Source organism: Pygoscelis adeliae, unplaced genomic scaffold (assembly GCF_000699105.1).
Source record: "Pygoscelis adeliae isolate BGI_AS28 unplaced genomic scaffold, ASM69910v1 Scaffold420, whole genome shotgun sequence".
NCBI lineage: Eukaryota > Metazoa > Chordata > Aves > Sphenisciformes > Spheniscidae > Pygoscelis > Pygoscelis adeliae.
The window spans coordinates 711,641-733,210 of NW_008823871.1; the positions used below are offsets into that span (position 1 = coordinate 711,641).

General features: G+C 45.2%; 1 protein-coding gene across 2 annotated transcripts in view; it reads left to right on the forward strand.

The window, feature by feature from the left end:
- Positions 1 to 9,628, forward strand: part of RAD51 (RAD51 recombinase) — a 10,895-nt gene extending 1,267 nt beyond the window's left edge. Inside the window, exons 3-9 of one of the 2 annotated variants that reach the window (XM_009333693.1) lie at positions 638 to 755; positions 1,780 to 1,871; positions 2,764 to 2,858; positions 7,430 to 7,543; positions 8,406 to 8,535; positions 8,784 to 8,905; positions 9,202 to 9,628. In XM_009333693.1, coding sequence (XP_009331968.1) covers positions 638 to 755; positions 1,780 to 1,871; positions 2,764 to 2,858; positions 7,430 to 7,543; positions 8,406 to 8,535; positions 8,784 to 8,905; positions 9,202 to 9,325 — 795 coding nt within the window. In that variant the 3' untranslated portion in view covers positions 9,326 to 9,628. The remainder of the gene's footprint in view (positions 1 to 637; positions 756 to 1,779; positions 1,872 to 2,763; positions 2,859 to 7,429; positions 7,544 to 8,405; positions 8,536 to 8,783; positions 8,906 to 9,201) is intronic. The other variant, XM_009333700.1, reaches the window with a different exon arrangement.
- Positions 9,629 to 21,570: the final 11,942 nt, after the last annotated feature.

Sequence of the window (21,570 nt, forward strand, 5' to 3'; positions counted from 1 at the left end):
CTTTCCCTAAGCATTCACTGTTGGCACTTGTCAAGGCAGAGGATGCTGCGTTGTAACGACTGGACTGACCCAGTACAGCTGTTCTTCTGTTATGTTCTTCTTAAGCATGTTAATTGTGTACCTCAGATGGGTATTCACCTGAGACCTGGGGTTTACTTCTGGGGACTGAGAGTGAAGCCTGAGTTGTAATCTCAGCATCTTCTGGTTCAGAATGTGGAGTTCCTGCCAAACTAGTTCTCATTTATCGAAATCTGACCCAGCACAATGTTTAACTCAATACTTTTCTTACTTTGCATATTTATTCACTATTAGGAAGACAGCGTTCCTAACAGGCTGTATGCCCATCCTAAGTATTTCAAGTTTCACAGGGACAGAACTGAACTAAAAGGGTGGGGGACGAGGCGGGGGGAAGATTTCCATAAAATACACAAAATGGATGTTGAAGCTTTTTCTTTGAGCAGAATTTCAGTTCTGTTCAGAGGTACCAACTAATATATGGTCTATAAAATAAAATGTATGCATCAAATTATATAGGTGCTTCTCCATTTCACAAAACGTAAAATTACAGTATTAATACTAGAGGGGGTAAATGAATGGGATGAAGACTCCTTGCAATCCTTAGTTTGGTTTTCTTTAGGCTGAAGCAGCTAAACTGGTTCCGATGGGTTTCACCACAGCAACGGAATTCCACCAGCGAAGGTCAGAGATCATCCAGATCACCACTGGGTCCAAAGAACTTGATAAACTTCTTCAAGGTAATAATTTTATTTCTCTCTATTGATTAGCCTTCAGTATCTGCTTTTTTGTCTATGAACATGATCCTTGGACAAAAACACATAAGAGATACAAGTTCTGATCTCTTGAATCTCAACATCGTTGAGATGTTGGAGCGTGTCCAGAGAAGGGCAACAAGGCTGGTGAAGGGTCTGGAGAACAAGTCTGCTGAGGAGCGGCTGAGGGAGCTGGGGTTGTTTAGCCTGGAGAAAAGGAGGCTCAGGGGAGACCTCATCACTCTCTACAACCACCTGAAAGGAGGCTGTAGCGAGGTGGGTGTTGGTCTCTTCTCCCAAATAACAAGTGATAGGACGAGAGGAAATGGCCTCAAGTTGCGCCAGGGGAGGTTTAGATTGGACATGAGGAAAAATGTCTTTACTGAAAGAGTGGTTAAACATTGGAACAGGCTGCCCAGGGAAGTGGTTGAGTCACCATCCCTGGAGGTATTTAAAAGACGGGTAGATGAGGCGCTGAGGGACATGGTTTAGTGGGCATGGGGGTGTTGGGTTGACGGTTGGACTCAATCTTAGAGGTCTCTTCCAACCTTAATGATTCTATGATTCTGTGATTCTGGTTGAACGAAAAAGTTCTGCTTTCTTGTATCACAATTGATTTAAAAGCTGTAGAAATAGTTTTAAAACCTTTTAGTCATGACGCAATACCCAGAGCTGTTCATTTTGGATGTTTCTAGTTTATTCTAGTCTATGACCTATTTGAAGAAAACAAAACCAGGTATCATCATCTCCCCATTTCTACTTGTAATCAAAAAATCAAAACAAGTCATTTCAGCTTTTCAGCATCTTCAAAAATACACTTACCTAAACTACTTATCTGCAACGTGAACAAACCTCAGTAGGAAAACCAGTTTTTCCAATTAGAGTTTTGAAACTTTTAACCAAGGAAGTGTTGAACTGAGTCTCTGTAAATGTAATACTTTATACGTGGTCTTTGTTTGAAGTATGTGACCTTTTTAAAATTATTTTATTATTATTATTTTCCCTTCAGGAGGAATAGAAACAGGGTCCATAACAGAGTTATTCGGGGAGTTTCGTACTGGAAAAACACAGTTGTGTCATACCCTGGCTGTAACCTGTCAAGTGAGTAGTTCACTTTATTCAAATCAAGTATTCAGACAGCACAGCTTTTGGATATTTGCTAATTTGTGCACTTCTCTCAACCAGTACAAATGTGATGCGTATAAACAGCTGCAAAGAACGTGAGTATTTGCAGCACCCTTGGTTGTACTTGCAGCTTTCTAGGATCTTTTGTTTTGTGCTTAATCTGCCTACTAGGGTTACTTTAGCTGCAATTAAGTTTGTGATGTTTTTTGCCTGTGTTTGATGTGTTCTGTAGCTTTTTTTTTTCCCCTCCTCAGTATTCTGACAAGAAAATTTAACACGTTAGCCTTGTCGCATAATTCTAAGTCTTAAATGCAGAGAAGCGTTTGATGTCTCTTCAGGTGCTCGAGACTGCAGAGGACCTTTCTTATCACCCAGAGTGTTGAAAAGAGAGAAGAAACTGTGTTGGGTTCAATGTGTTTCTTTCACTAGCTGCTTTTTTTTCCTAACATATCCTAAGCTTACTTCATTTTACTTTTGTAAAAGCCTTCAGCTGGCTCTTGCTGTCTCACAGCAGATCAGTTTGGGGTAACCTTTTTTCTAATCTTAGTTTAAACAAATAATAGTGCTTATTACTTTCTAGAGGTTGCTATTTCATAAAATATTAGAGGCTTTGGGCTTAATTTGATCGTTTAGTTAACACCCTTATGCACCTAAACTTACCAGCTCAAAGTTAAGCACCTGTCCTCTTACGTAGGTATCGGAGATTGAAAACAGGAATCTTTCTTCTCACTTTTCCCAGATACGTGTGACTTTAATCGCAATAGCTTGGTATGTTACTTACTGTATGGTATCAGTTGAGGGCATAAGGCAATAACTGGATTATTTGTTGAAGCTTTATTTCATGTTCATTCATTTGCTTTTCCTTTAGCTTCCCATTGACCGAGGTGGTGGTGAAGGAAAAGCTATGTATATTGACACAGAAGGGACCTTCCGTCCAGAACGTCTTCTTGCTGTGGCTGAAAGGTCTGTACTTAGGGCTAGAAGTAACCTGGCATTAGCTGAAGAAAGGAATACATTTACTCATGGGACAGCTTAGTTAGTTAGTAAGGATCACTGTGTAAATCAGCCTGTCTCCTTAAATTCATGGGGCTGTTGCAGTAAGAGCTGTCCCTAAAACAACCAACCAACCAAACCCCTCTCTGTATTCTAGTTGCCTGTCTACCTACATGCATGTTGGACCACTTCGTTAGCTGTGTTTTATAAACAAAGTTTCTAGTTTTAGATATAACAGCAGCTAACATCATTGTCCCCTGGAATATGATGTCTTCACTTCTTACTAGTGTCTCTTTCAAATTCAGTTTTACTGTTAGTGAAATACATTCAAAGATTTTTCTTAAATTCTGCCAATAGCATTACCTTGAAACAAAGATTCTTTTGTCAAAACGTTATCGCAACAGCAGCTGGAAAATTTTTGTTAGGAAATATGAGAGCATCCACTGACCAGCTGAAAAGCTGTTTTTTCATCTCCTGCCTCTATCTCAGAATGTTCTGATGTGTTTTTTATACCAGTTGGAAAGTAAAACTTAATTACCCAAATAAAAATTCCGCTGTCTACACAGAGATTCTGGTTAGACTTAAAAGCCAGAAGTGCTGGTTCTGTACATTAGAAAAAGGAGCTACTTCTGGTCAGCTGGTTCTTTAGACTTTCTCAAAAGTAAAACTGCTTCTATGGGGCTTAATTCTCCATGATCGTTGTTTCAGTTAAACATCAAGGTATATAAGCAACTTCAGTGAACTTGGGTTGAAGTATTTCTTTATGTTGCAGTGCTTATCAATTGCTGAAATTGTGTCAGCTGGAACAGAAAAGTAGCCCAGCACTTTGGGAAGGGATGTGAAGCATGTCATACCTGACTGAAGTAGGAGAGGAATTTTAAGGATGCAGAATGCAATTATTCAGATTGGAATTTGGGTCTAAGCTTCAGATTAACAATTTCAGCTATGTGGTAGTTTTAAAAAATATTTCCACCTAGATACTGATTAGAATTTTCATGTTGGTAAGCTGTGCACTTTCTTCTGGAAGCAATAAGATGACAAACATTGATTGTTTCTAAGCTGCCAGCCAAAATCATGCAGCAAGGCTGAGCTGGTTTGAATACAGAGACTCAGACGTCCTGCAAAGATAAAATCAGTTGGCCTGTTTTCTACTACACTTTTGCTAGTCTGATTAGGCTCATAGTTTTTCAGGCTATGTGGGGTATTTTAAAAAGTATTTTAAAAACTTTCGTGCAAATTTCCTAGCTTAAAAAGCAGCTGTCCTCCTTTTTTTACCATGCATTTACAGAAGCAAAACTTAATTGCCAAGTGACTGTGTTTCCTTCAAGCACCCTTCAAGTATACTTCAAGGCCTGGCCTATCATTATAGATGTTTTCTCTAAAGTTTCTTTGTTTTTACCCTTCGTCATTCCTCAGCGTATATTTTTTTCATGAAGTTATTTTTTTGCCAAGACTCCATGTGACCTGTTAAGCAAAGCTGCCTTCCTTATGCCGTAGGCTGATTTCACAGTATGTCTGCTTTGTAATATCATGCTGCATAGCTAAGTCTCTATGGGGCAGAAACTTAAGTTTTAATTCGGTTTAATGAGGCTCGATTCTGTGCCACTGCAGGCGGCCCTGCCGTTCCTTTTGCCCCGTGGTGTTGGCATTAGCGACTGTTAGGCTGTAGGCTCAAGCAGAGCAGTTGCTAATGTGGTTCACTGCAGGGCAGCATAAATTGCTGACGCTGGAGCAAAGGAGGGGACAAGAATGAGCAGCTGGAAGCAGAGAGAATGAAAGGGTAGGGCTGCCGCTTTTTAGTAGCACCACAGATTCATGAGGTAAGGCCAGTATTTATGGGCCTTTCCGTGACTGCAGGTAAAAAAATCAAATGAGATTTAATACCAAACCAATATGACGTGCTAGCCCACAAGAGGTGCTTCCTTTTCTTTGTAGAGGGAGATGATCTAATCGACATACCATCCTAAAAGAATGCAGTAAGGTCAAGTTATTGAAAAATAGTAAGCTGAAGATTTGGGTCAGTACTGGATTTGGATGGTTTGTTACTGAAAGGCAAAAAAAAAAAACTTTGGAAGACATTTTACACAGGTCCTAGAGGTTAATTTGACAGATGTTCACTTTGGAAACATCTGGTATTACTATTCCTCTCCCCTCTCTCCACTGCTTCTCTTTCCCCACAGCTATTGTGTAATTGTCCCTCTGCAGGAAGTAATTTCCCTCACTTTTTTGCTACTGGAAGGGAATGTGCGCTTCCTAATCATCTGGGGACAGTACCAACTATATCCTGTTAAGTCGCTTTGAAGATAATTTGATCTAACCCTGCTGGCTTTTCCTGCAGCAAGTGGAGGAGTACTCCCATATTCCCTGTCATCAGTGGATATTTGGCAACAAACACCTCTTGGGCACTGATGAGAAAGAGAAATGAGGTTTGCAGCAGTCATAGGTACATCTGTACACACGTATCTCTGCGTGTTCCGTCCCTCAGTCTTTTTCTTCAGCTCAGCTAGGATGGAGGCTAACCATCTTTCCACTCATTTCTTTCTGTAGTCTGCTGATTTGCCAAGTGTTTGACTAGCACTCTTGACTTTAATCTCGAATATGTAATATTTCAGTGTGGTCTTGCTTCAAAATGCTAGTCAGGATTGGCTATTATTCACCTTCAAACATAAGGTGCCAGTAGCCTAGTAAGGTTGGATTGTTTGATTTATTAATAGCTATCATGTGCAGGTAACAAAATTAATCAGTAACTATGATTCTAAAAGTGTACTGTTCAAAGCTATGCTTAGCCTAGAAGTTTAATTTCTACAGGAATTAGGGAGGGAGACATTCGATGTCCAGCTGTGAAAAGCAGGATATTGAAATCATAAAGATACTTACCTTAATTCACGTTCTTAATTTGATGTATTTTGGTATGACTTGGATCTTTCATACTGTTGATTGATAAAAGTCGAATTCAGCTGTGCTAGTGTCATTAGAGTGTAAAGCTGTGTTGTTAGAAGCTGTGGTCCTTCACTGGAGAACCCACTTTGAGCTGGCTCTTCAGGTAGAATCGAAAAAATCAATTCTGTGACAACAGAGAAGTTTTGCACTCTTCTCCCAGGACGTCTTATCAACTGAACGTGCACTTATGCCCATTGATGTGCACTTCTGCAGTCAGTGCACCGTTGACATGTGCACTCCATTGAATTTGCTTTAGGTAGACATTGCAAGTACGCCTCTCCAAAGTGCCTGTACACGCATGCATGCGGAATGGGGAAGAAACGGGAAGAGTTAGACATCTGTGTGCAGTTTCAGGGCTAAAAGCTCATTGTGATCACAGAGAAGGGGTGACCATGAGATGGTGGAATTTGGGATCCTGAGATCGGTGCAAGGCATTAAGCAGGATCGCAATACTAGACTTCAGGAGAGTGGACTTTGGCCTCTTCAGGGATCTGCTTGGAAGAATCCCATAGGACACAGCCTTTGAGTGAAGAGGGATGTAGGAGAGCTGGCTGATTGTCAAGGATCTTTTCCTCCAAGTTCAAGAACGGTCCATCCTGTTGAGCAGGAAATCAAGCAAAGGCAGTCGGAGGCCTATATGGATGAACAAGGAGCTCCTGTTAAACGTAAAAAGGAGGCATACGAGAGGTGGAAGCAGGGGCAGGTGACCTGGAAGGAATATAGAGGCACTGTCCGAGCATGCAGAAATGGGGTTAGGAAGGCCAAAGTCTGTCTGGAGTTGAACATGGTGAGGTATGTAAAAAGTAGCAAGAAAAGGTTTTAGTGTTCAGTGTGGCCAAACTTTAGAACAGGTTGCCCCGAGAGGTTGTGGAGACTCCATCCTTGAAGATGGTAAAAACCTGACTGGACACAGTCCTGAGCAACCTGCTGCAGCTGATCCTGCTTTGAGCAGGGAGGGGAATTGGACTAGTTGATCCACAGAGATCCCTTCCAACTTCAAAGAGTCTGTAATTCTGTGAAATATGCTGTAGTGTGAAATGAAAAATGAGAACAAATTATGTATGTTCTCTCTCGTTGGAAAAAAAATACTACTACATTTCAGATCCAAGGAGGATAATCAGCTGGTTCTCCAAATTCTAAGGGATTTCTCAAAGTGCCGTATAAATAATTTAAATGCAAGATGTTGAATGTAACTATCTTTTTTTTTTTTTTTTTTGGTAGTGAAACACTGACAGAGGTATTGCAGGTGGAAGGCTGTTTACCACTGGTTTTTATTAGCAATATCCTGCTTTCAGAATATTCTGTTCCAGAATGGTAGCTTTCCTTGCCTGTGGTTTTATTTTGAGGAAAATGTCTGGTGTTCTACTTTACTGTTGTTCCTAGGCAGGAAAGTATTCTTTAAAAATGGGTTCCAATCATTCTGTTTACTTTTCCTCACCAAGTTGTGTTGCATTTTTTGTTGTCTGTTTTTTATCTCTAAGGCTCTCCCAGGAATGTGAATTTTTATTCTAGTCTTTAGGTAAACCTGCTGGGTAACTCCTATTGATGAAGTTGTCACTTAAAGATTTTTTTTTTTTTCCCCCCCCCACTGATTTCTCCAGGTATGGCTTTTTTTTTGGTGATGTCCTAGATAATGTGGCGTATGCTCGAGGTTTTAACACGGATCATCAGACCCAGCTCCTGTATCAGGCATCTGCTATGATGGCTGAATCACGGTAATAAGACTGGTTTAGATGGAGTGATTTTTGTGCCCATACTTATTCATATTATAAAGCTACCTGTAGATGATGAACAAGTGCAAGAGAAGTATAGATTACAAAATTGTGAAATGTCAAAGTAAACGTTTACTTCAAAAGTTAACTTTTTTGAAATATACTTGCTTTCTTCATTGCTTAGCTCCATTAGATCAGGTTTTGTTACTCTCAAACTGGATTATGCTTTGGCATATCCAGATAATAAGCTTGGTGTCTCAGCAGTCAGTTTGAGTTAATACCTCTTGCTGTTGAAATGTTGGATGACGGCGACTGACTTGAACTGCAACAACTGATGTTACTTTACAAAGAACAAGTGCCAGCCTGAGAAACAATTTTAAAAATCAGTTTATAATTGCTTTCAGAAATAGAGAGTGTTGATTTAGAGCATGCCAAGCACCGAAGAAACCTGTGCAGACAGCTTTAGTTTAAAACTAAGATTTATGGACCCCTTTAGAGGGAAGGAGGTGGTGGTAAGAGGTGTAAGGTGGTAAGGGGAACCTCTCCACAGAGTATCATAATTCTCAAAACATTAAATTCTGGGCTAGTTTATAAAAGTCTTATTTATTTATTGATAAATCTGAGTTTTTAATCATGCAACAACTTTCTTTGGGTTTACTGGGTTTTATTGTATAGTTAGTAATCTGAACTTTACAGATCAAGTCAGTGTTGTTAAAAAAAATAATTCTGCTAACTGGCAGGCTGAGAGGAGCTTACACCCCCATCAGTATGCAGCCTTACAATTTGCTGGACACTGTCACACTCCAATGGAGGCATTATTCATGCCTGGGAATGTTTATGAGAACCTTGTACTTACCTTCTCCAGATACGCGCTGCTGATAGTGGACAGTGCCACAGCCCTGTATCGGACAGATTACTCAGGAAGAGGTGAGCTGTCAGCTAGACAGATGCATCTGGCCAGATTTCTGCGTATGCTGCTTCGACTTGCAGATGAGGTAAGCTATGAACTTTGCTTTATTCTCTAAAGGACTGGTGATCAGTTTTCTTTCTCTTGCAAAGCTTAGCAATTTTGTACAAATGGCTTTCTGCCCGGTCGGTGTCTGCTTCCATTTTGTTTTGAGAGGCATGCTAGAGTGGTTATGGACAGCAGAGAGGACAGCAGAAGTGCATGTGTCTCCCCCACCCCCTTTTGTTCAGATTGTGGAAAATAAATGCATTTTGGTTGTTGCTTTTCTCCTTACAGTTTGGTGTGGCAGTTGTGATCACTAACCAGGTGGTAGCACAAGTAGATGGAGCAGCCATGTTTGCTGCAGATCCCAAAAAACCTATTGGAGGAAATATCATAGCACATGCTTCCACCACGAGGTGAGAGAACAGATTATCATCTTCCATTAGCCTTATTTTGGAAGATTTTATGAAACTAGCTAAGTACCTTTAAATTCTGGGTTTCTACGTAGTCTGTCAACAGCAAGTCCAGCCTGCTTTTCAACAAATGAATGCTATTCTGAGCACTCATTAGTCTGCAGTAAAATCAACACAACATTTTCAGAAGTTCTTACAGCTCCACTGTGTGCTGTATTCATGTACTAACATAATGTTTTAACGCTTATCATAATGATTTACTGAAAGTAGGCTATTTTTTGTTTCCTTCTCCCTATTAGACTGTATCTGCGAAAAGGCCGAGGTGAAACCAGAATATGTAAAATTTATGACTCTCCTTGCCTTCCTGAGGCTGAAGCAATGTTTGCTATTAATGCTGATGGAGTGGGAGATGCTAAAGACTGAAGACTCCTTTTCATTTCCCATGTAACCCAAGACTAGGCGTCCGTAAAAAGCTCCTTTCTTTGTGGCACCTTACAGATGCTTTCCCAACGCGGCTGCTGTTCAAATGCTGGCAGAGGAATCTTGTATTTCAGCACAGAATTCCATCAGGTGAATACACTTTGAGACACATCTAGAGGTGTTGCTTGGAAGAGATCTAGCCTCTTGGGCTTTAGTCACATGTTAGATTAACGTGGTTTCTTGAGAACATTTTCAGAGGACCATAGCCTTTGTATTTTCCTCACGGCTGTTGCTCCAGCTGGATTCTACCGGTGGACATAGTGCAGTAAAATCTAAGAGTATGTGGCCATAGTTTATAATTTGGTGAATTTGAAGTAGCATTGATGGGTTTGTCAAATAAGAAAAGTGGTGACTTAAATACTTAATGGATTGCTTTAATTATAAAATAAAGCAGAATGGTATTCCACAATAAGAATTTGAGGATATTGCTGGGATTGATGATGATCACAATCCATATTCTTTATGTTAATTTTGTTTTGGATGTGGCAACATGCTGGGTTTTGGGAACTGTTAATTTACATTTTAGTTACATTTTTTGTATTTCACTAATTCTCTGTGGAAATCTGCTTTTAATAAAAAGGACCATGAAAATATTGACGACATTACGGGTTTCTGGGATTCAGCCAGGTGTTAATTCAGACCGAGGCATTTTTTATGTGCGGGTAGGAAGAAGATGCATAAATCTTCAATGAATCTTCAGTCTGGATTTTTTTTTTTTCTCCTAATGCTAACAAAATGCATCATCCCCATCTTGATTTGGGATGGGCAGTGCAACTGTGCTGTAAGTGCCCTGTAGATGTCTTTTAAGAGTTTTTGAGGTTAAAAAGGATCTTTTATATTATGCAATATTTTTATATAAGCTATGCTATTGTGAACTACTCTAAACTTGATTGAAGAGAATAGTATCATAGTGGTGGTCGGTAGCAAAAAATATTTTCCTCGTTCTTTTTCTCTGGGACAATTTTTCTGGGACAAATAATGAAGAATACATACAGTGGGATCCAACTGTCTCTTACAGGCTAGCAGGCATAAGCTACATTTATTCAGGTACATAACTACTCGTGCTATATTGACTACTAAATCTCATGAGATGGTAAGTTGTCTGCTGTCTCATTTGTAGCTGAATGCTTTTGTTCTTAAATTCTGCATAGCCACGGAGTGTGCTGTTTCTATTCAGAAGATGTGCACAAAAGGCCGTTGCTGTCACCGTTGCCTGCAGCTGAGTTTCAAGAACTGAAACTCACATAAAAATGTTAACTAGGGGATTCAATTGGGGTTGAACTCATCAGTAAGGAACTGAGATGTTCAGGGTTTTTAGTGACAGAAGTTCAGCTCTTCCTCGTTACTCACACTTGCCCTGCATGTAGGTGAAGGTGGTACAACATACTGTCTGTGATCGCTGGTGTCTGAGGGGACCGGTTATAAGATCCCGTTATTGCCTAAAGTATGCTAGATGTTAGTCATGCTGGCTGAAACCTGACATGGCTGGGGTCTGTAACAGGCCCCATTAATACTTCTGGGAGGGCGGGGAAATCTGGCAAAGACTTTCAGCTGTCCTCAGGAGTGAGGCTAGAGTAAAAGGAAATGTTATGCCCTGTCAAAAACGTCCAGATGTCTGAGAAGTTCTAGCCTTTCGGTTTTGAGAGTCCAGACCTAAAGTTTGGCAGAAGGTGGTCTCTGAAATGAAATGTCTCGTGCTGTCCCTGTGGAAAGTTGCTTACAGGTAACCAAGGGGGGGTTTTGTTTTTTAAGCCCCACTTTGTAAACACTTACCTATCATGTGGTACCACTTAGGTATAAATGACACTTTATGGGATGATGGAACAGTTGTTTTATTGCTTTTGGCTACACTAAAAGTCAAAATGTCATGTTTGTTTTCTGCTCTGTTGCTTCTCTTCAGTGTCCTTTGTGGAGAGGGAGTTTTGCCATGCCTACACCACAGTCCTCTGCTGTTTGTATCTCTCTGTATGTTAATGCTGTGTAATTCAATCTAATAGAACCTTTTTTTTTCTCCTTTCAAAGTCTACTTCGGTCTTTGGACAACTAAAATTACATCTGAAGTCCTCTCTGTTCATGTAATGCTCAGCATGGAAACCGATTTTTCTAGTAGCCTGCAGTACTTCTCTTAGCTAGCTGAAAGGTTCGTACTTTGATTGGGAGAGTGAAGGTGAAGAAACTAGGAAATATTTGCTCCTCTTCGCTAAGCTCTTATATGGCTTAGGCTCTGAACTCAGGGGATTTTTGGGGGGGGTTGTTTTGTTTCTTTTAAACACAAGAACCTTTTTAGAAAGATCTTTCTCGAGTCATCTTATGACATCCCTGTAGCAGCTGCACAGGCAAGTATTTCCATAGAGGGTTTAAGTTGCTTATGACACAATGCTATGAAACGCTAATTAAATAAGCTCATTGTCAACATTGCTTTAACCTCAAGGAGGCATAATTAATATTCCTTTAGTAAACATTTTTCCTGCTGTCTCCTTGAAATACTTCTCTGAATGTTTCCCCAAAAGTTCCTCTCAAGGCAGTGGAATATGATTAGAAATCATACTCACTTTTAAATTCTAAAGTGTTTTTGTGTGTGTTTGCGCAATCATCTGGCTCACGTTCACCCAGCCAAGTTTTGCTACGTTTGAACCCATGTCTAGAGGTGAAGAGGAAATTATAACCAAATTGAAATGTGTACGGAAATACGTGCATTACTCTGAACTACTAATGCCCTTATTAAAGCACGATGGAGAGCGGTTTGATTAATTAAAACGATGTAGAAAGTCTGCAGTGTTTTGTTTCCATGTTTCCCTTGAGAGTTGCGTTAGTCTCCTAACAGCTGTCTGCTTTGCTGCCGGCATCGGCCGCCGCTCCTTCAGCACCGGTTAGTTACCAGTCACGCAGGCTCTGCCCATCCGCGGCTGCATCTGGTTTGAATTTCCAGAAGAGTTGGCGATGCTATTAGCTACACAACTTGCTTTTTGTACACAAATTAAAAAGCCCTCGTAATATAAATGTGAAGCGTAGAGACCGCAAGGAGCGAAGCGAGGCTCGCAGTTGGAAGGACACGAGCGTAGTGTCACGTTGAGAAATATTCCCATGTTTTCTTTAGAAGAGGACAGCCACATCTCCTAACTCCATGCATCTTGCTCTGCGGGCAGATAGCTGGCTGACTGTCTAGCATTGTGTGTGGTCAGTGAAGTTTTCCCAACTACCCAGCTTTAGAAGCAAATGCTAAATTTTTCCAGATGCAGCCGTGGTGGTGCAAGTGTAAAGCGCTGCTCGGTGGCTCCAGTTCTCCCTTTTTGTTAGCTCTGCAAATACACAAACCCACTGTGTGACAGCAGCGCTTTCCCCGGGATGTGTTTTTAATTACGGGGAGGAATCTTTGTTAAAGGTCACAACCCGGACCGAAAGCAATCGGATCTCTGCGTATGGTTTATGTTATCTCAGTTCAACACACCCGGTGCCTCGGTTTCTCCACCGAGACCTGAGGCTGCAGCGTCGGCCTTACAAGGTGACCTCGTACAACCCGTGTTACTCTAGCCAGGGAGGAGAAAAATAGCCAAAGGTAGAAGTTCCCAAAGTCTAAGGTAACACTTAGTTATTTTCACTGCATAACTTGAGTTAATTAAACTACGCAAACTTATCCTTGAGTTTATTGTTGTGCTGCTGACCTTGGCCGATAGCGTGTGTTAGTCTTGGTGGTGGCGGTTTTCCTCCGAAGATCAGTGTGTGTTTATGCTGTTGAAATGCAGCTTTAATGCTCCGTCCTTCCTGGCACAGACCTCGCTGCTGGTGGTGAAAAGAACTGCAAGGACAAATTGTCGGCTCCTGCTGTGACTACAACGACCAGGCACAATCTACTGTTTCCCTTTCAGATGGTTTCAGCCTTTATTTTCAGGAGAAACTTTGAAATATAAATTGGTTTCTCTGTGCCTTAGAGTTACATCGTGCTTCACTCCGTCTCGCTCAAGTGCCTTCCAGGAAAGGCAGAAAATACCTGCATAACGCAGCTGTGATCTGGGGCTTTAAAAAAACTTCGGAGCACTCAATATTTGTTTGTCCAATCATTAAATGCGAGACAGAAAGGAGGTTTTAATAACTGCAACCTTGAGGCTTCAAACAAATGAAGAAGAAAAGTAAAATGGAGGGAACACTGCAGCTTAAAGTTCCGTCCAGAATATTTAGAACGTCTCACCAGAAACGAACAGCAAAGGCACAGACTTCAGCACCAGCCTGAAAACAAAGGGAGCGTTTTTGTCCTTCCCGTGCGGCAGATGACAGCGAGTTGGTGTTTCGCTACGCTGGAAGGAGTTTGAGTGTTGAATGGATTTTGGGGAGGTGCGAGGGGGAGAAATCGGAGGTGGTGTATCTTCACACCTTTTCAGAAAATAAACTGCAAGACTTCAAGTTTCACTTAAAACCATTCATTTTTATTAAACTAGTTGTATTCTACTGCTTCTTAAATTTATCCTGAGGGTTTTCATTTTTCGTTAGCAGAAGCTTGTTTGTAAGATAACTTGACTGTGCTTGTTTCTTTGTCCATATTTTGTATAAAATATGATCCTTTAATCACTGATGGTCCATCACATATTTTAAAAACATCCAAATCTGCTGGAAAAAGAAAAGTACAATTGTGTGCAAATCTCTACCACCCCCACTACCCCCAGGGAAAGGCTTTGCTAGAGTAAGAACTCGGAAATGAAAGTGAATCTTTGAGCCTGGCTGGTGCCCCTTAACGAGCTCCAGCACTTCTCTAGCTTAAGACCATCAAATCCATCCTGTAGCTGTGGGGTCACATTCTGCATTATGCCTCAGACAGAAAAGTGAAATTTATATTCTTGATATTTGGTTAAACCAATCTTGGGACAGAAAGCACAATAAAAGTCAACTTTATGTACGCTTCGCTCCGTGACTTGCTCAAGCAATAGGTTTAGAGGCTTGAGCGTATGAAATAGAGGGAAAAGCACAGCAACCACCGTACAGCAGAGAGCACGTGAGAGGGTTCGGAAGGTGGTCGTGGTGAGCAGAAGATGGTCGTGGTGAGCAGGCGACCTGCCTCGTGGAAAGGGGAAGCCCAGAGCTGCGTGAGAGCACGCTCCTGCGAGAAAGGCCAACCTTGGGGGTGTTTAGGGTGAAGCCTGGGAGCGCAGGGGCTTCCGAGTGGATGCGCTGAGCAAAGCCAGGAGGAGAGCAGTTTGTATCTACAGCTGCAAGAAAAACCTGAGTGCTCAACCACTGCCCGAAATGCACGCGTGTGAATTTCTCAGAGCCGGGGCAAAAGGATTATGGATGCTGTAGGTGCTGAAGGACTCTGTAGGTCCAGGGAGGTTGTGCGTCCAGCAAGACCAACGAGCAAACAAAGCCGCCGCCAGAACAAAGCAGGTTTGGGGCGTTTTTGTTCTACTTCTGACCCTGGTCCCAGGTTTCCTCTCCTGCCCCACGTCTCCTCCAGCCTCGTGTGTGCTCCCCATCCGTCGGAGGGCGGGAACGGGTTAAAGGTGCCTTTCCCAAGGTGGGAGCTGGCTGGAAGAGAGGAGGAAAGCAGTCACGCAAGGGAAACCATGCTGGCTCGAGAGGGGCTGGCTTCTCACGCATTGCCGTGTAACCCTGTCATCTATCTTGTCACGGGCCAGCCCTCCTGTCAGCATTAATCCGCAGCTTAATCTCTTCTCCCTCCCAGGGGCGAGACAGCGGCAGGGGGGAGCTGGTCCCTCGCCAAGCAGCCTGCGCTGCCCTGCCTTGTGCTTGCCCAGAAACAACAGCCAGTTGACGGAGAGCGGTGATTATTTCCCCATGACACATGCCAGAGGGGACTTTCTCATTTCGGCCCCCTTCTTCTCGCTGGCAGGACACTCTCCCTCTCCCTGCCAGCACGCAACCACCCCTTGAATAGCTTTTAATTACAGGAAAAGAAAGGCTGTCAGCCCGTGCGTGGCATCCCTGGGTGCACTGGCATTGTCTTCCCCAAGCAGGACTTTTAGGGCTGGTTTATTAAGTGATAGAGAAGCAAACGAATTCCCTTGGAAGCCTACAGCTGCTGGAGGAGAGGGCTGTTGTACCCAGCCTTGCAGGAGACGTGCAGACCCTTTCAGGACTATTTCAACACCATTTCCAGAGTCTGAACCCAGCTGGTTTGTAAAAGTCTGGATCCAAGGGATGAGCTATCTCCAGCCTTTGCACAGTTGCTCTGTTATCACAGCCCTCTTGGGGTCAGGACTAAGCTTCCAGCTCTTCCTAAGACCTGTTTTTCCTCCCAGACAGAGCCCTTGTTTCACCACAACCCCAAAAAACCTTGAATTCCTGCTAGAGATGAGGGCGAGAGTCAAGTGATACGGAGGCTTAACCTTCCTGCCTATAAATCCAGCAGTTGCCATTCATACAGCTCCTGTTATCTCCGCCAGCCTGTAAGATTTGAAAGGTTTCTGCCTTCCCCCATTGGGCATGAGCACCTGCAGAGCCACGCGTATCCCGACACCACGTCGCTCTTGCATCGTGCCGAAGTTCCAGCTGCATAAACCAGCGTGTTTCGGCTCTCCCTGCCTCGAGCACAGGCAGGTTTGCAGATTTATCCGCCAGAATTCAGCATTCGTGCTACTAACGCAGAGAAAACATCCTCAAAATGAATGGGCTGGCGGGTAAGGGTGGAACCCTGACCTGCAGCTGCCTGTCCATGCGATGTCTTCGGCACTGGGTGTCCCCCAAAACCCTGCCCCTGCCGGTCCCTGGGATGTCTTCGGCACTGGGTGTCCCCCACCCCATCTTGGGTTGTTTTGGAGGCTGAACACGTGGCAGCAGAAACCCACAGTAACAATTCCCGGACTCAGAAACACATCTCCCTTTGCTCCGGTTCTTGAGCAGGGCAGATCCCAAGTGAGCTCCCCCCCCCCGAAGCTTTTCCAGCACCTCTGAAATCCAGGTCTCCCCATCCTCCAGCCAGCTGCGCTGCTGGCAAGTTGCTCTTTGAAAATGCCATGTTCTCCACCCCAATTTTTCGGGAAACCATGTACAGTGGGCTAACCCCACAAATTTAAAGCCCTAGGCAGTTCTAAATGCAGCGCAGGCAACGTCATAGCATCTAGCTGGGCTACAGGCTCACAGCTCTTTAGACTGAGTTTGGATAGATTTGAATAATGAGCTCCACAGTGTAATTATCTGGTGCGTGGAAAAACTACTTCCCTTTGCTTAGCCCAGCCCTGCCGCCTGCCGCCTTCACGAGCTCGTCTTCTGCAAGCGTGTGACCGTTACAAGCTCTTCCCTCGCTCTCAACAACTCGAAGCCCGCTGCTCTCACCAGCAGCAGCTGACGAAGCCTCCCGAGGACCGAATTCATCCTGCCTTCGAGAAGACTTCAAAGGTGCCCAAAAGACACCGCCAAGAAGCTCTAACCAAACCTGTAGGTTCCCAGCACAATCCTCTGCCAGATTGAGACACTGCTCAGGCTTTATGCAACAGCAGCCGGCACCGTGCAAGAGCTGTAGAAATAAACCTCCAGAAGCAGGAGAAGGAAGAACTGAACCAAAAATGCTCTTAGTACCCAAACCGCTTGCAGGGGTGATAGGGCCAGAGCAGAGATGTGGCAGGGGAGTCTCGCTAAGGAAGGTTGGGGCTTAAAATAAGGTGCGGCTGCTGCCCTGGGTTCCTATGCGATGCTCATCTGCCATGTCCTCAACTTCTGCATTATATATATCTACTTTGGGTGAAATTTTGGCTGCCTCAGGAATAGCGAAAGGGCCTCCCCTTGCCTTTGGAGGGGAAGAAACATCCCGCATTGCTTCCTTAATGGATGTGTCAGGCCAAAGTGGCTTGAGTCCAGCGAGAGGGTAACAGACGGCTTTCATTCCTTGCTGCTCCAACTTTGCATGAACCCAAGCTGCCTGGAAATAGCGTGTTGGCTTCTTAACATCCAAGTGCTCCTTCTGGTAAACCTCAGCCAGCGGCAGCCTCCCGGAGGGATGCGGTGCCTTGGCATCAGCTTCCTTCCCTCCACTGCCGTTCCCACGAGAGCAGGGAGACCAAGTTTATCACCGGCACAGACGGGCTGTGTTTAATAGGATGTTCGTTTAGGCCAGCCTCATCTCGAATCAGGTTTATTAAGCTACGGCTTTGCAGGTTGCAAAAGCCCAATTTCAAAGGGAGCTAAAGCTCAGCCTGGTCCGAACATCAGGGTACAACAATCGCAGAGGAACAGGTCCTCGCTGTCCTTCCCCTGCGAATGCCCTCAGTGCCTTGCACGAGCTCAGGAAAATGCTTCGGACCGTACCTGAGCCATCAGTGCTCTGGGCTCCTGAAATGTCGGCTGCGTTTTGTGCTGCAGAAAATCCGTACAAGATGGGGCTGGAGGACTTGGGGAGTATTATCGACCCAGTTACACAGTTCAGTTGGGATCCTGGCTGGGTGACAGAGCTGGATGCAGTGGGAGAGGGTGGAGAGAGGAGGGGGAAAAAAAAACCAAACCAAAACAACACAAGAGGCTCCAGGCACCGCAGGAACAGGGCTCGGTCGCCCCTTCTGCTACTGCAGCTCCTTTGGGGCTCTTGGCAAAGCCCATGGGGGCCAACCACCTCCCCTCGACTGGGGCAGGAGTCTCGCATGAGCTTTCGGAGGTTAAATCAACCATGTCGCTTTCAGGAGCTTTCCCCTGGGATGTGCTGGTGAGGAAGCACTGCCAACCCACCGCAGGCAGGGCTGCGATCCACCTCTTCGGGGCAGCATGAAGCCACCTTCACCGCAAAATCATCAGCCGCCTTTCTCAGTGACAGCTCTGAAACTGCGAAAGAGGAGGCAGAAATGTGGGGTCAGCCATCCCGCAGGCAGCTCTCAGCCAAGAAATGTGGGGTCAGCCATCCCGCAGGCAGCTCTCAGCCACCCTGCAGCGCCCCGTGTCCTCCGTGAGGCGGGATTCGGGCAAGAAACATACCCAGCCTTTGGCTTCATGGCAATTGTGATGCAACCGAGGAGGCGATTTAGTTCCAAAGCGTCCGAGATTTTAAGTGATTGGCCCTGCAACCCCCAAAGAAATCCCATACCCCAAGGAAAACCAGCTGGGCTGGAGCTTTGAATCCTTCCTATAGCCCTCTGATGCTTCAGCTAATAAAGTGTCGGCAGGAACGAGCTCTTACTGTCTCAACCAGTCGCAGGAGGATGGGCAGACACATTTTGCTGGTGTGTTTTACAGCTGACCCCCCCTCCTTAGTGGTGTATAGCTATCTCCCCTCCGTGGGGGCGTTAAATTAAAAACCCCGTGGGCTTAGCAGCCAGTGTGAGCGCAGGGGACATGGCCATGAGCTCCCCTTGAACCCCCTATTAAACATCTCAGAGTGACGCTGACCACGTTTACAACGTTCTTTACATCCACAGAGCCACGAACCTCCGTCCCCTTTGGGCAAATCTCACCCCATTTTCAGCCAAATTACCCGGAGGGAAGCAGTGGCGAGAGCTGCATCTTTGCCAGCTTCCCAGGAGAGCCCAAATCGGGGCTTTCTTCCCCCTCCAGTGTCTTCTCCAAGTCACCCTCAAAAGCAGGCAAGGGACACACCACTCATTCAAACCCAAATATTAACAGATTTGGTTATTTAAAGCAAGTAATTTCCCAACACCTCCGGGATGGGTTTGAGAATCCCTTTGCTCGAGGCTTTGCTCCCAGCTTCACCGCCTGCTTTCCCAGCTCCCTTGTGCGTAGGTTTAATTACTTCTTAAGTGATTACTGTCATTAAGATTTACAATAAGGAGAACAACATTTGTGCCCTCGCTGGGTTAGTAAATCCAATTCATTGCAGAGATTTACGCTGGGGAAGCAGGACGGTGAACTGAGCCTAAGGCTTGCATTTTGGGGAGCAAATGACGAGGGGGAAAAAAAAAAATAAAAATGCCTTTCTGCACTGTTTTACAGCCAGGCTGAGAAACCCCCTCAGCAAGATGACTACTATCAAGCAATGCGCCATTTATTTTGAAATAAATGTGAAAACCATTGAAGAAAGCACGGACGTGGAGGAGAGGCGTGTATTCCCCAGCTGCTTCGGCATTTAGTGGGGAGAGCTGCAGAAAGAGAAAGCTCTAGCATCGGTATAACCCAGGGAAGGCAAAAATTAGACCAGCGGGAGTTCAGTGAGGAGGGGAGAGAGGAGACCTCCAAAAAAGCAGTTAAAGCCAATTCCTCTGTTTTCGGTTCCCCCCACCCCGAAAAAAATAATCCCAGTTAAAGGGTACTTGAGGAAGCAGCTGGATGCACCCAGCGCCCAGCGAGGGGCTGTGCCCCGGGACCCCCCCCGAGAGCCGGCCAGGGATGCTCTGCCATCCCAGACCCCGCGCTGACGCCGAGGAGAGGCTCCGCCTGCCAAATCAGGTGTATTTTTCCTATTATTTTACGTTGTGCTCAGACCAGTGTCTGAGCAGGCTCTTTATAACCACGCAGGATGAAAAGTCCCCTCTGGAGCAGTTTAAAATCAGACCAGATAACATGTAAGCCAATCAAGGAGAGGAAATGAGATGTTACAACAGATTTATTTTTCCAAATGTGTTTTTAATTCAAAGAAGAAATCCTCTCCTCCCATCTGACGCTGTATTTTTTTAGGCATTTAATTCGTGTGCGTTCACTTTTCTGGTCAGGGTTCGTAGGTGGCCATCAGCCCAAGGGGCTTGGTTCGGTTTGGTGTTTGGGTTTGTTTTTTTTTTTCTTCTTCTTTGATTGATTTCCTAACTGTCTCCTATATCTGTTTTTCTATCTATCTTGTCCTTGATCCAAAGCTCACTGCTGGCAGCGGGAATCTCCAAAGTCTGACCTCAGCCGGCGTCAACTCCGGCTTTTCATAAATCAGGCAGCGCCTGTTTTCTGTGTTTATGAAAAATATTTTTATGAAAATCATGTTTATGAAAGTACCGATGCGTCCATTTGCAGGCAGGGCACTGCAGGAAGGACGACCGGGAAGGAGAAAGAGGGACTGGGTTTTGCTGCTGCAAAAGCACCAGGTCCCCTTCAGCATCCCCCTGTCTTGGGGGGGGCGACACCAAAAAGTCCACGATTGAGTTGTTAAATTGACGGGAAAACCGTAGAGGTGTGCCTGCCGCTGAGGCCAGCGTGGGAGTCACCGCACCAGCATCAGGCACTTAAGATGGGGAGGCCTGGTCCAGGCTGAGCAGCTAAATCGCATCTATAGACAGTGGATGTAAAAGTATGTAAAAGTGGGATTAATCTCTCATTGGCGATGCCGAAAGGGAGAACTTCTTTCTTCTTTCTCCTTAAGGAGAACCCTCAATTAGCAAAAGCCGGGGGGCGGGGAGCAGTGTAGTCTATAAGTGGCCAACATCGTTGAAGAGCACCGTAAAGAGGAGCTAGCCGAGGTGGAAATTGCCCGGGAGGGAGCACAGCATCCCCAAAACCGCGGTGATACAGCCCGCGGCGATGGGAGACACCCCTCCCTTCCCTGGACAAGAAAACGTTTCAGAGCTTCATGACCAGAAACCAGCACCGTGGTCCGACACGCGTCCTGGGGGGAGACGTGATGTGCTGGAAATCGCGCCCCGTAACCAAGCAGTGACACCTTAACTGCAACGGCACCTTTAAGCCCCCAAATGACACCCTGTCGGTGGCAGGGGCTGGCCGTGTTTAAGAGGTTTGTCCTCCGACTCTGAGCTCCGGGAGAGGACACGAGGGCCGGGGCTGGAGCCACGGGTGAGTTTTTGCTCCTGATTTCTTCTGGACACCTGCAGGCAGGGAAGGATGCGAAATATTTGGGAGCTGGGTGATGCCTGGGCGCGAGAAGCAGTGTGACTTCTGACCGACCCCCCCTTCCCAGGAACTTTTCCAAGGAAATTTAGAGGGGGGGGGGAAAATACCCTCACCTTGGAGAAAAGCCCCCAGGACGCCCCTGAGAAACTGGAGCAACGTCCCAGCGATTTCAGGTTCGAGCCTGAGCTCCCGGCCAGGTCTGCGCTCTGCGGGTGTCCGCAGCCGCATCCCAGCGCAGACGTCAGCTCCAATTAACAGCAACGACACATTTTTTTCGCGAACCGGACCAGATCCAACCACCCCAAACACCAGAAGGGGCGTTCAAACCCCAACCCTGCAGCCAAAGGGCTGCCCTGGTACCCCGTCAGGAGATGGGGCTGAGCCCAGCCCTCTCCATCCCCCAGGAGACATCTCGGACCTGTCCTGGACCACGCTGGAGAGCAGACGGGGCACGACGAAGCGCGCCCAGGGGT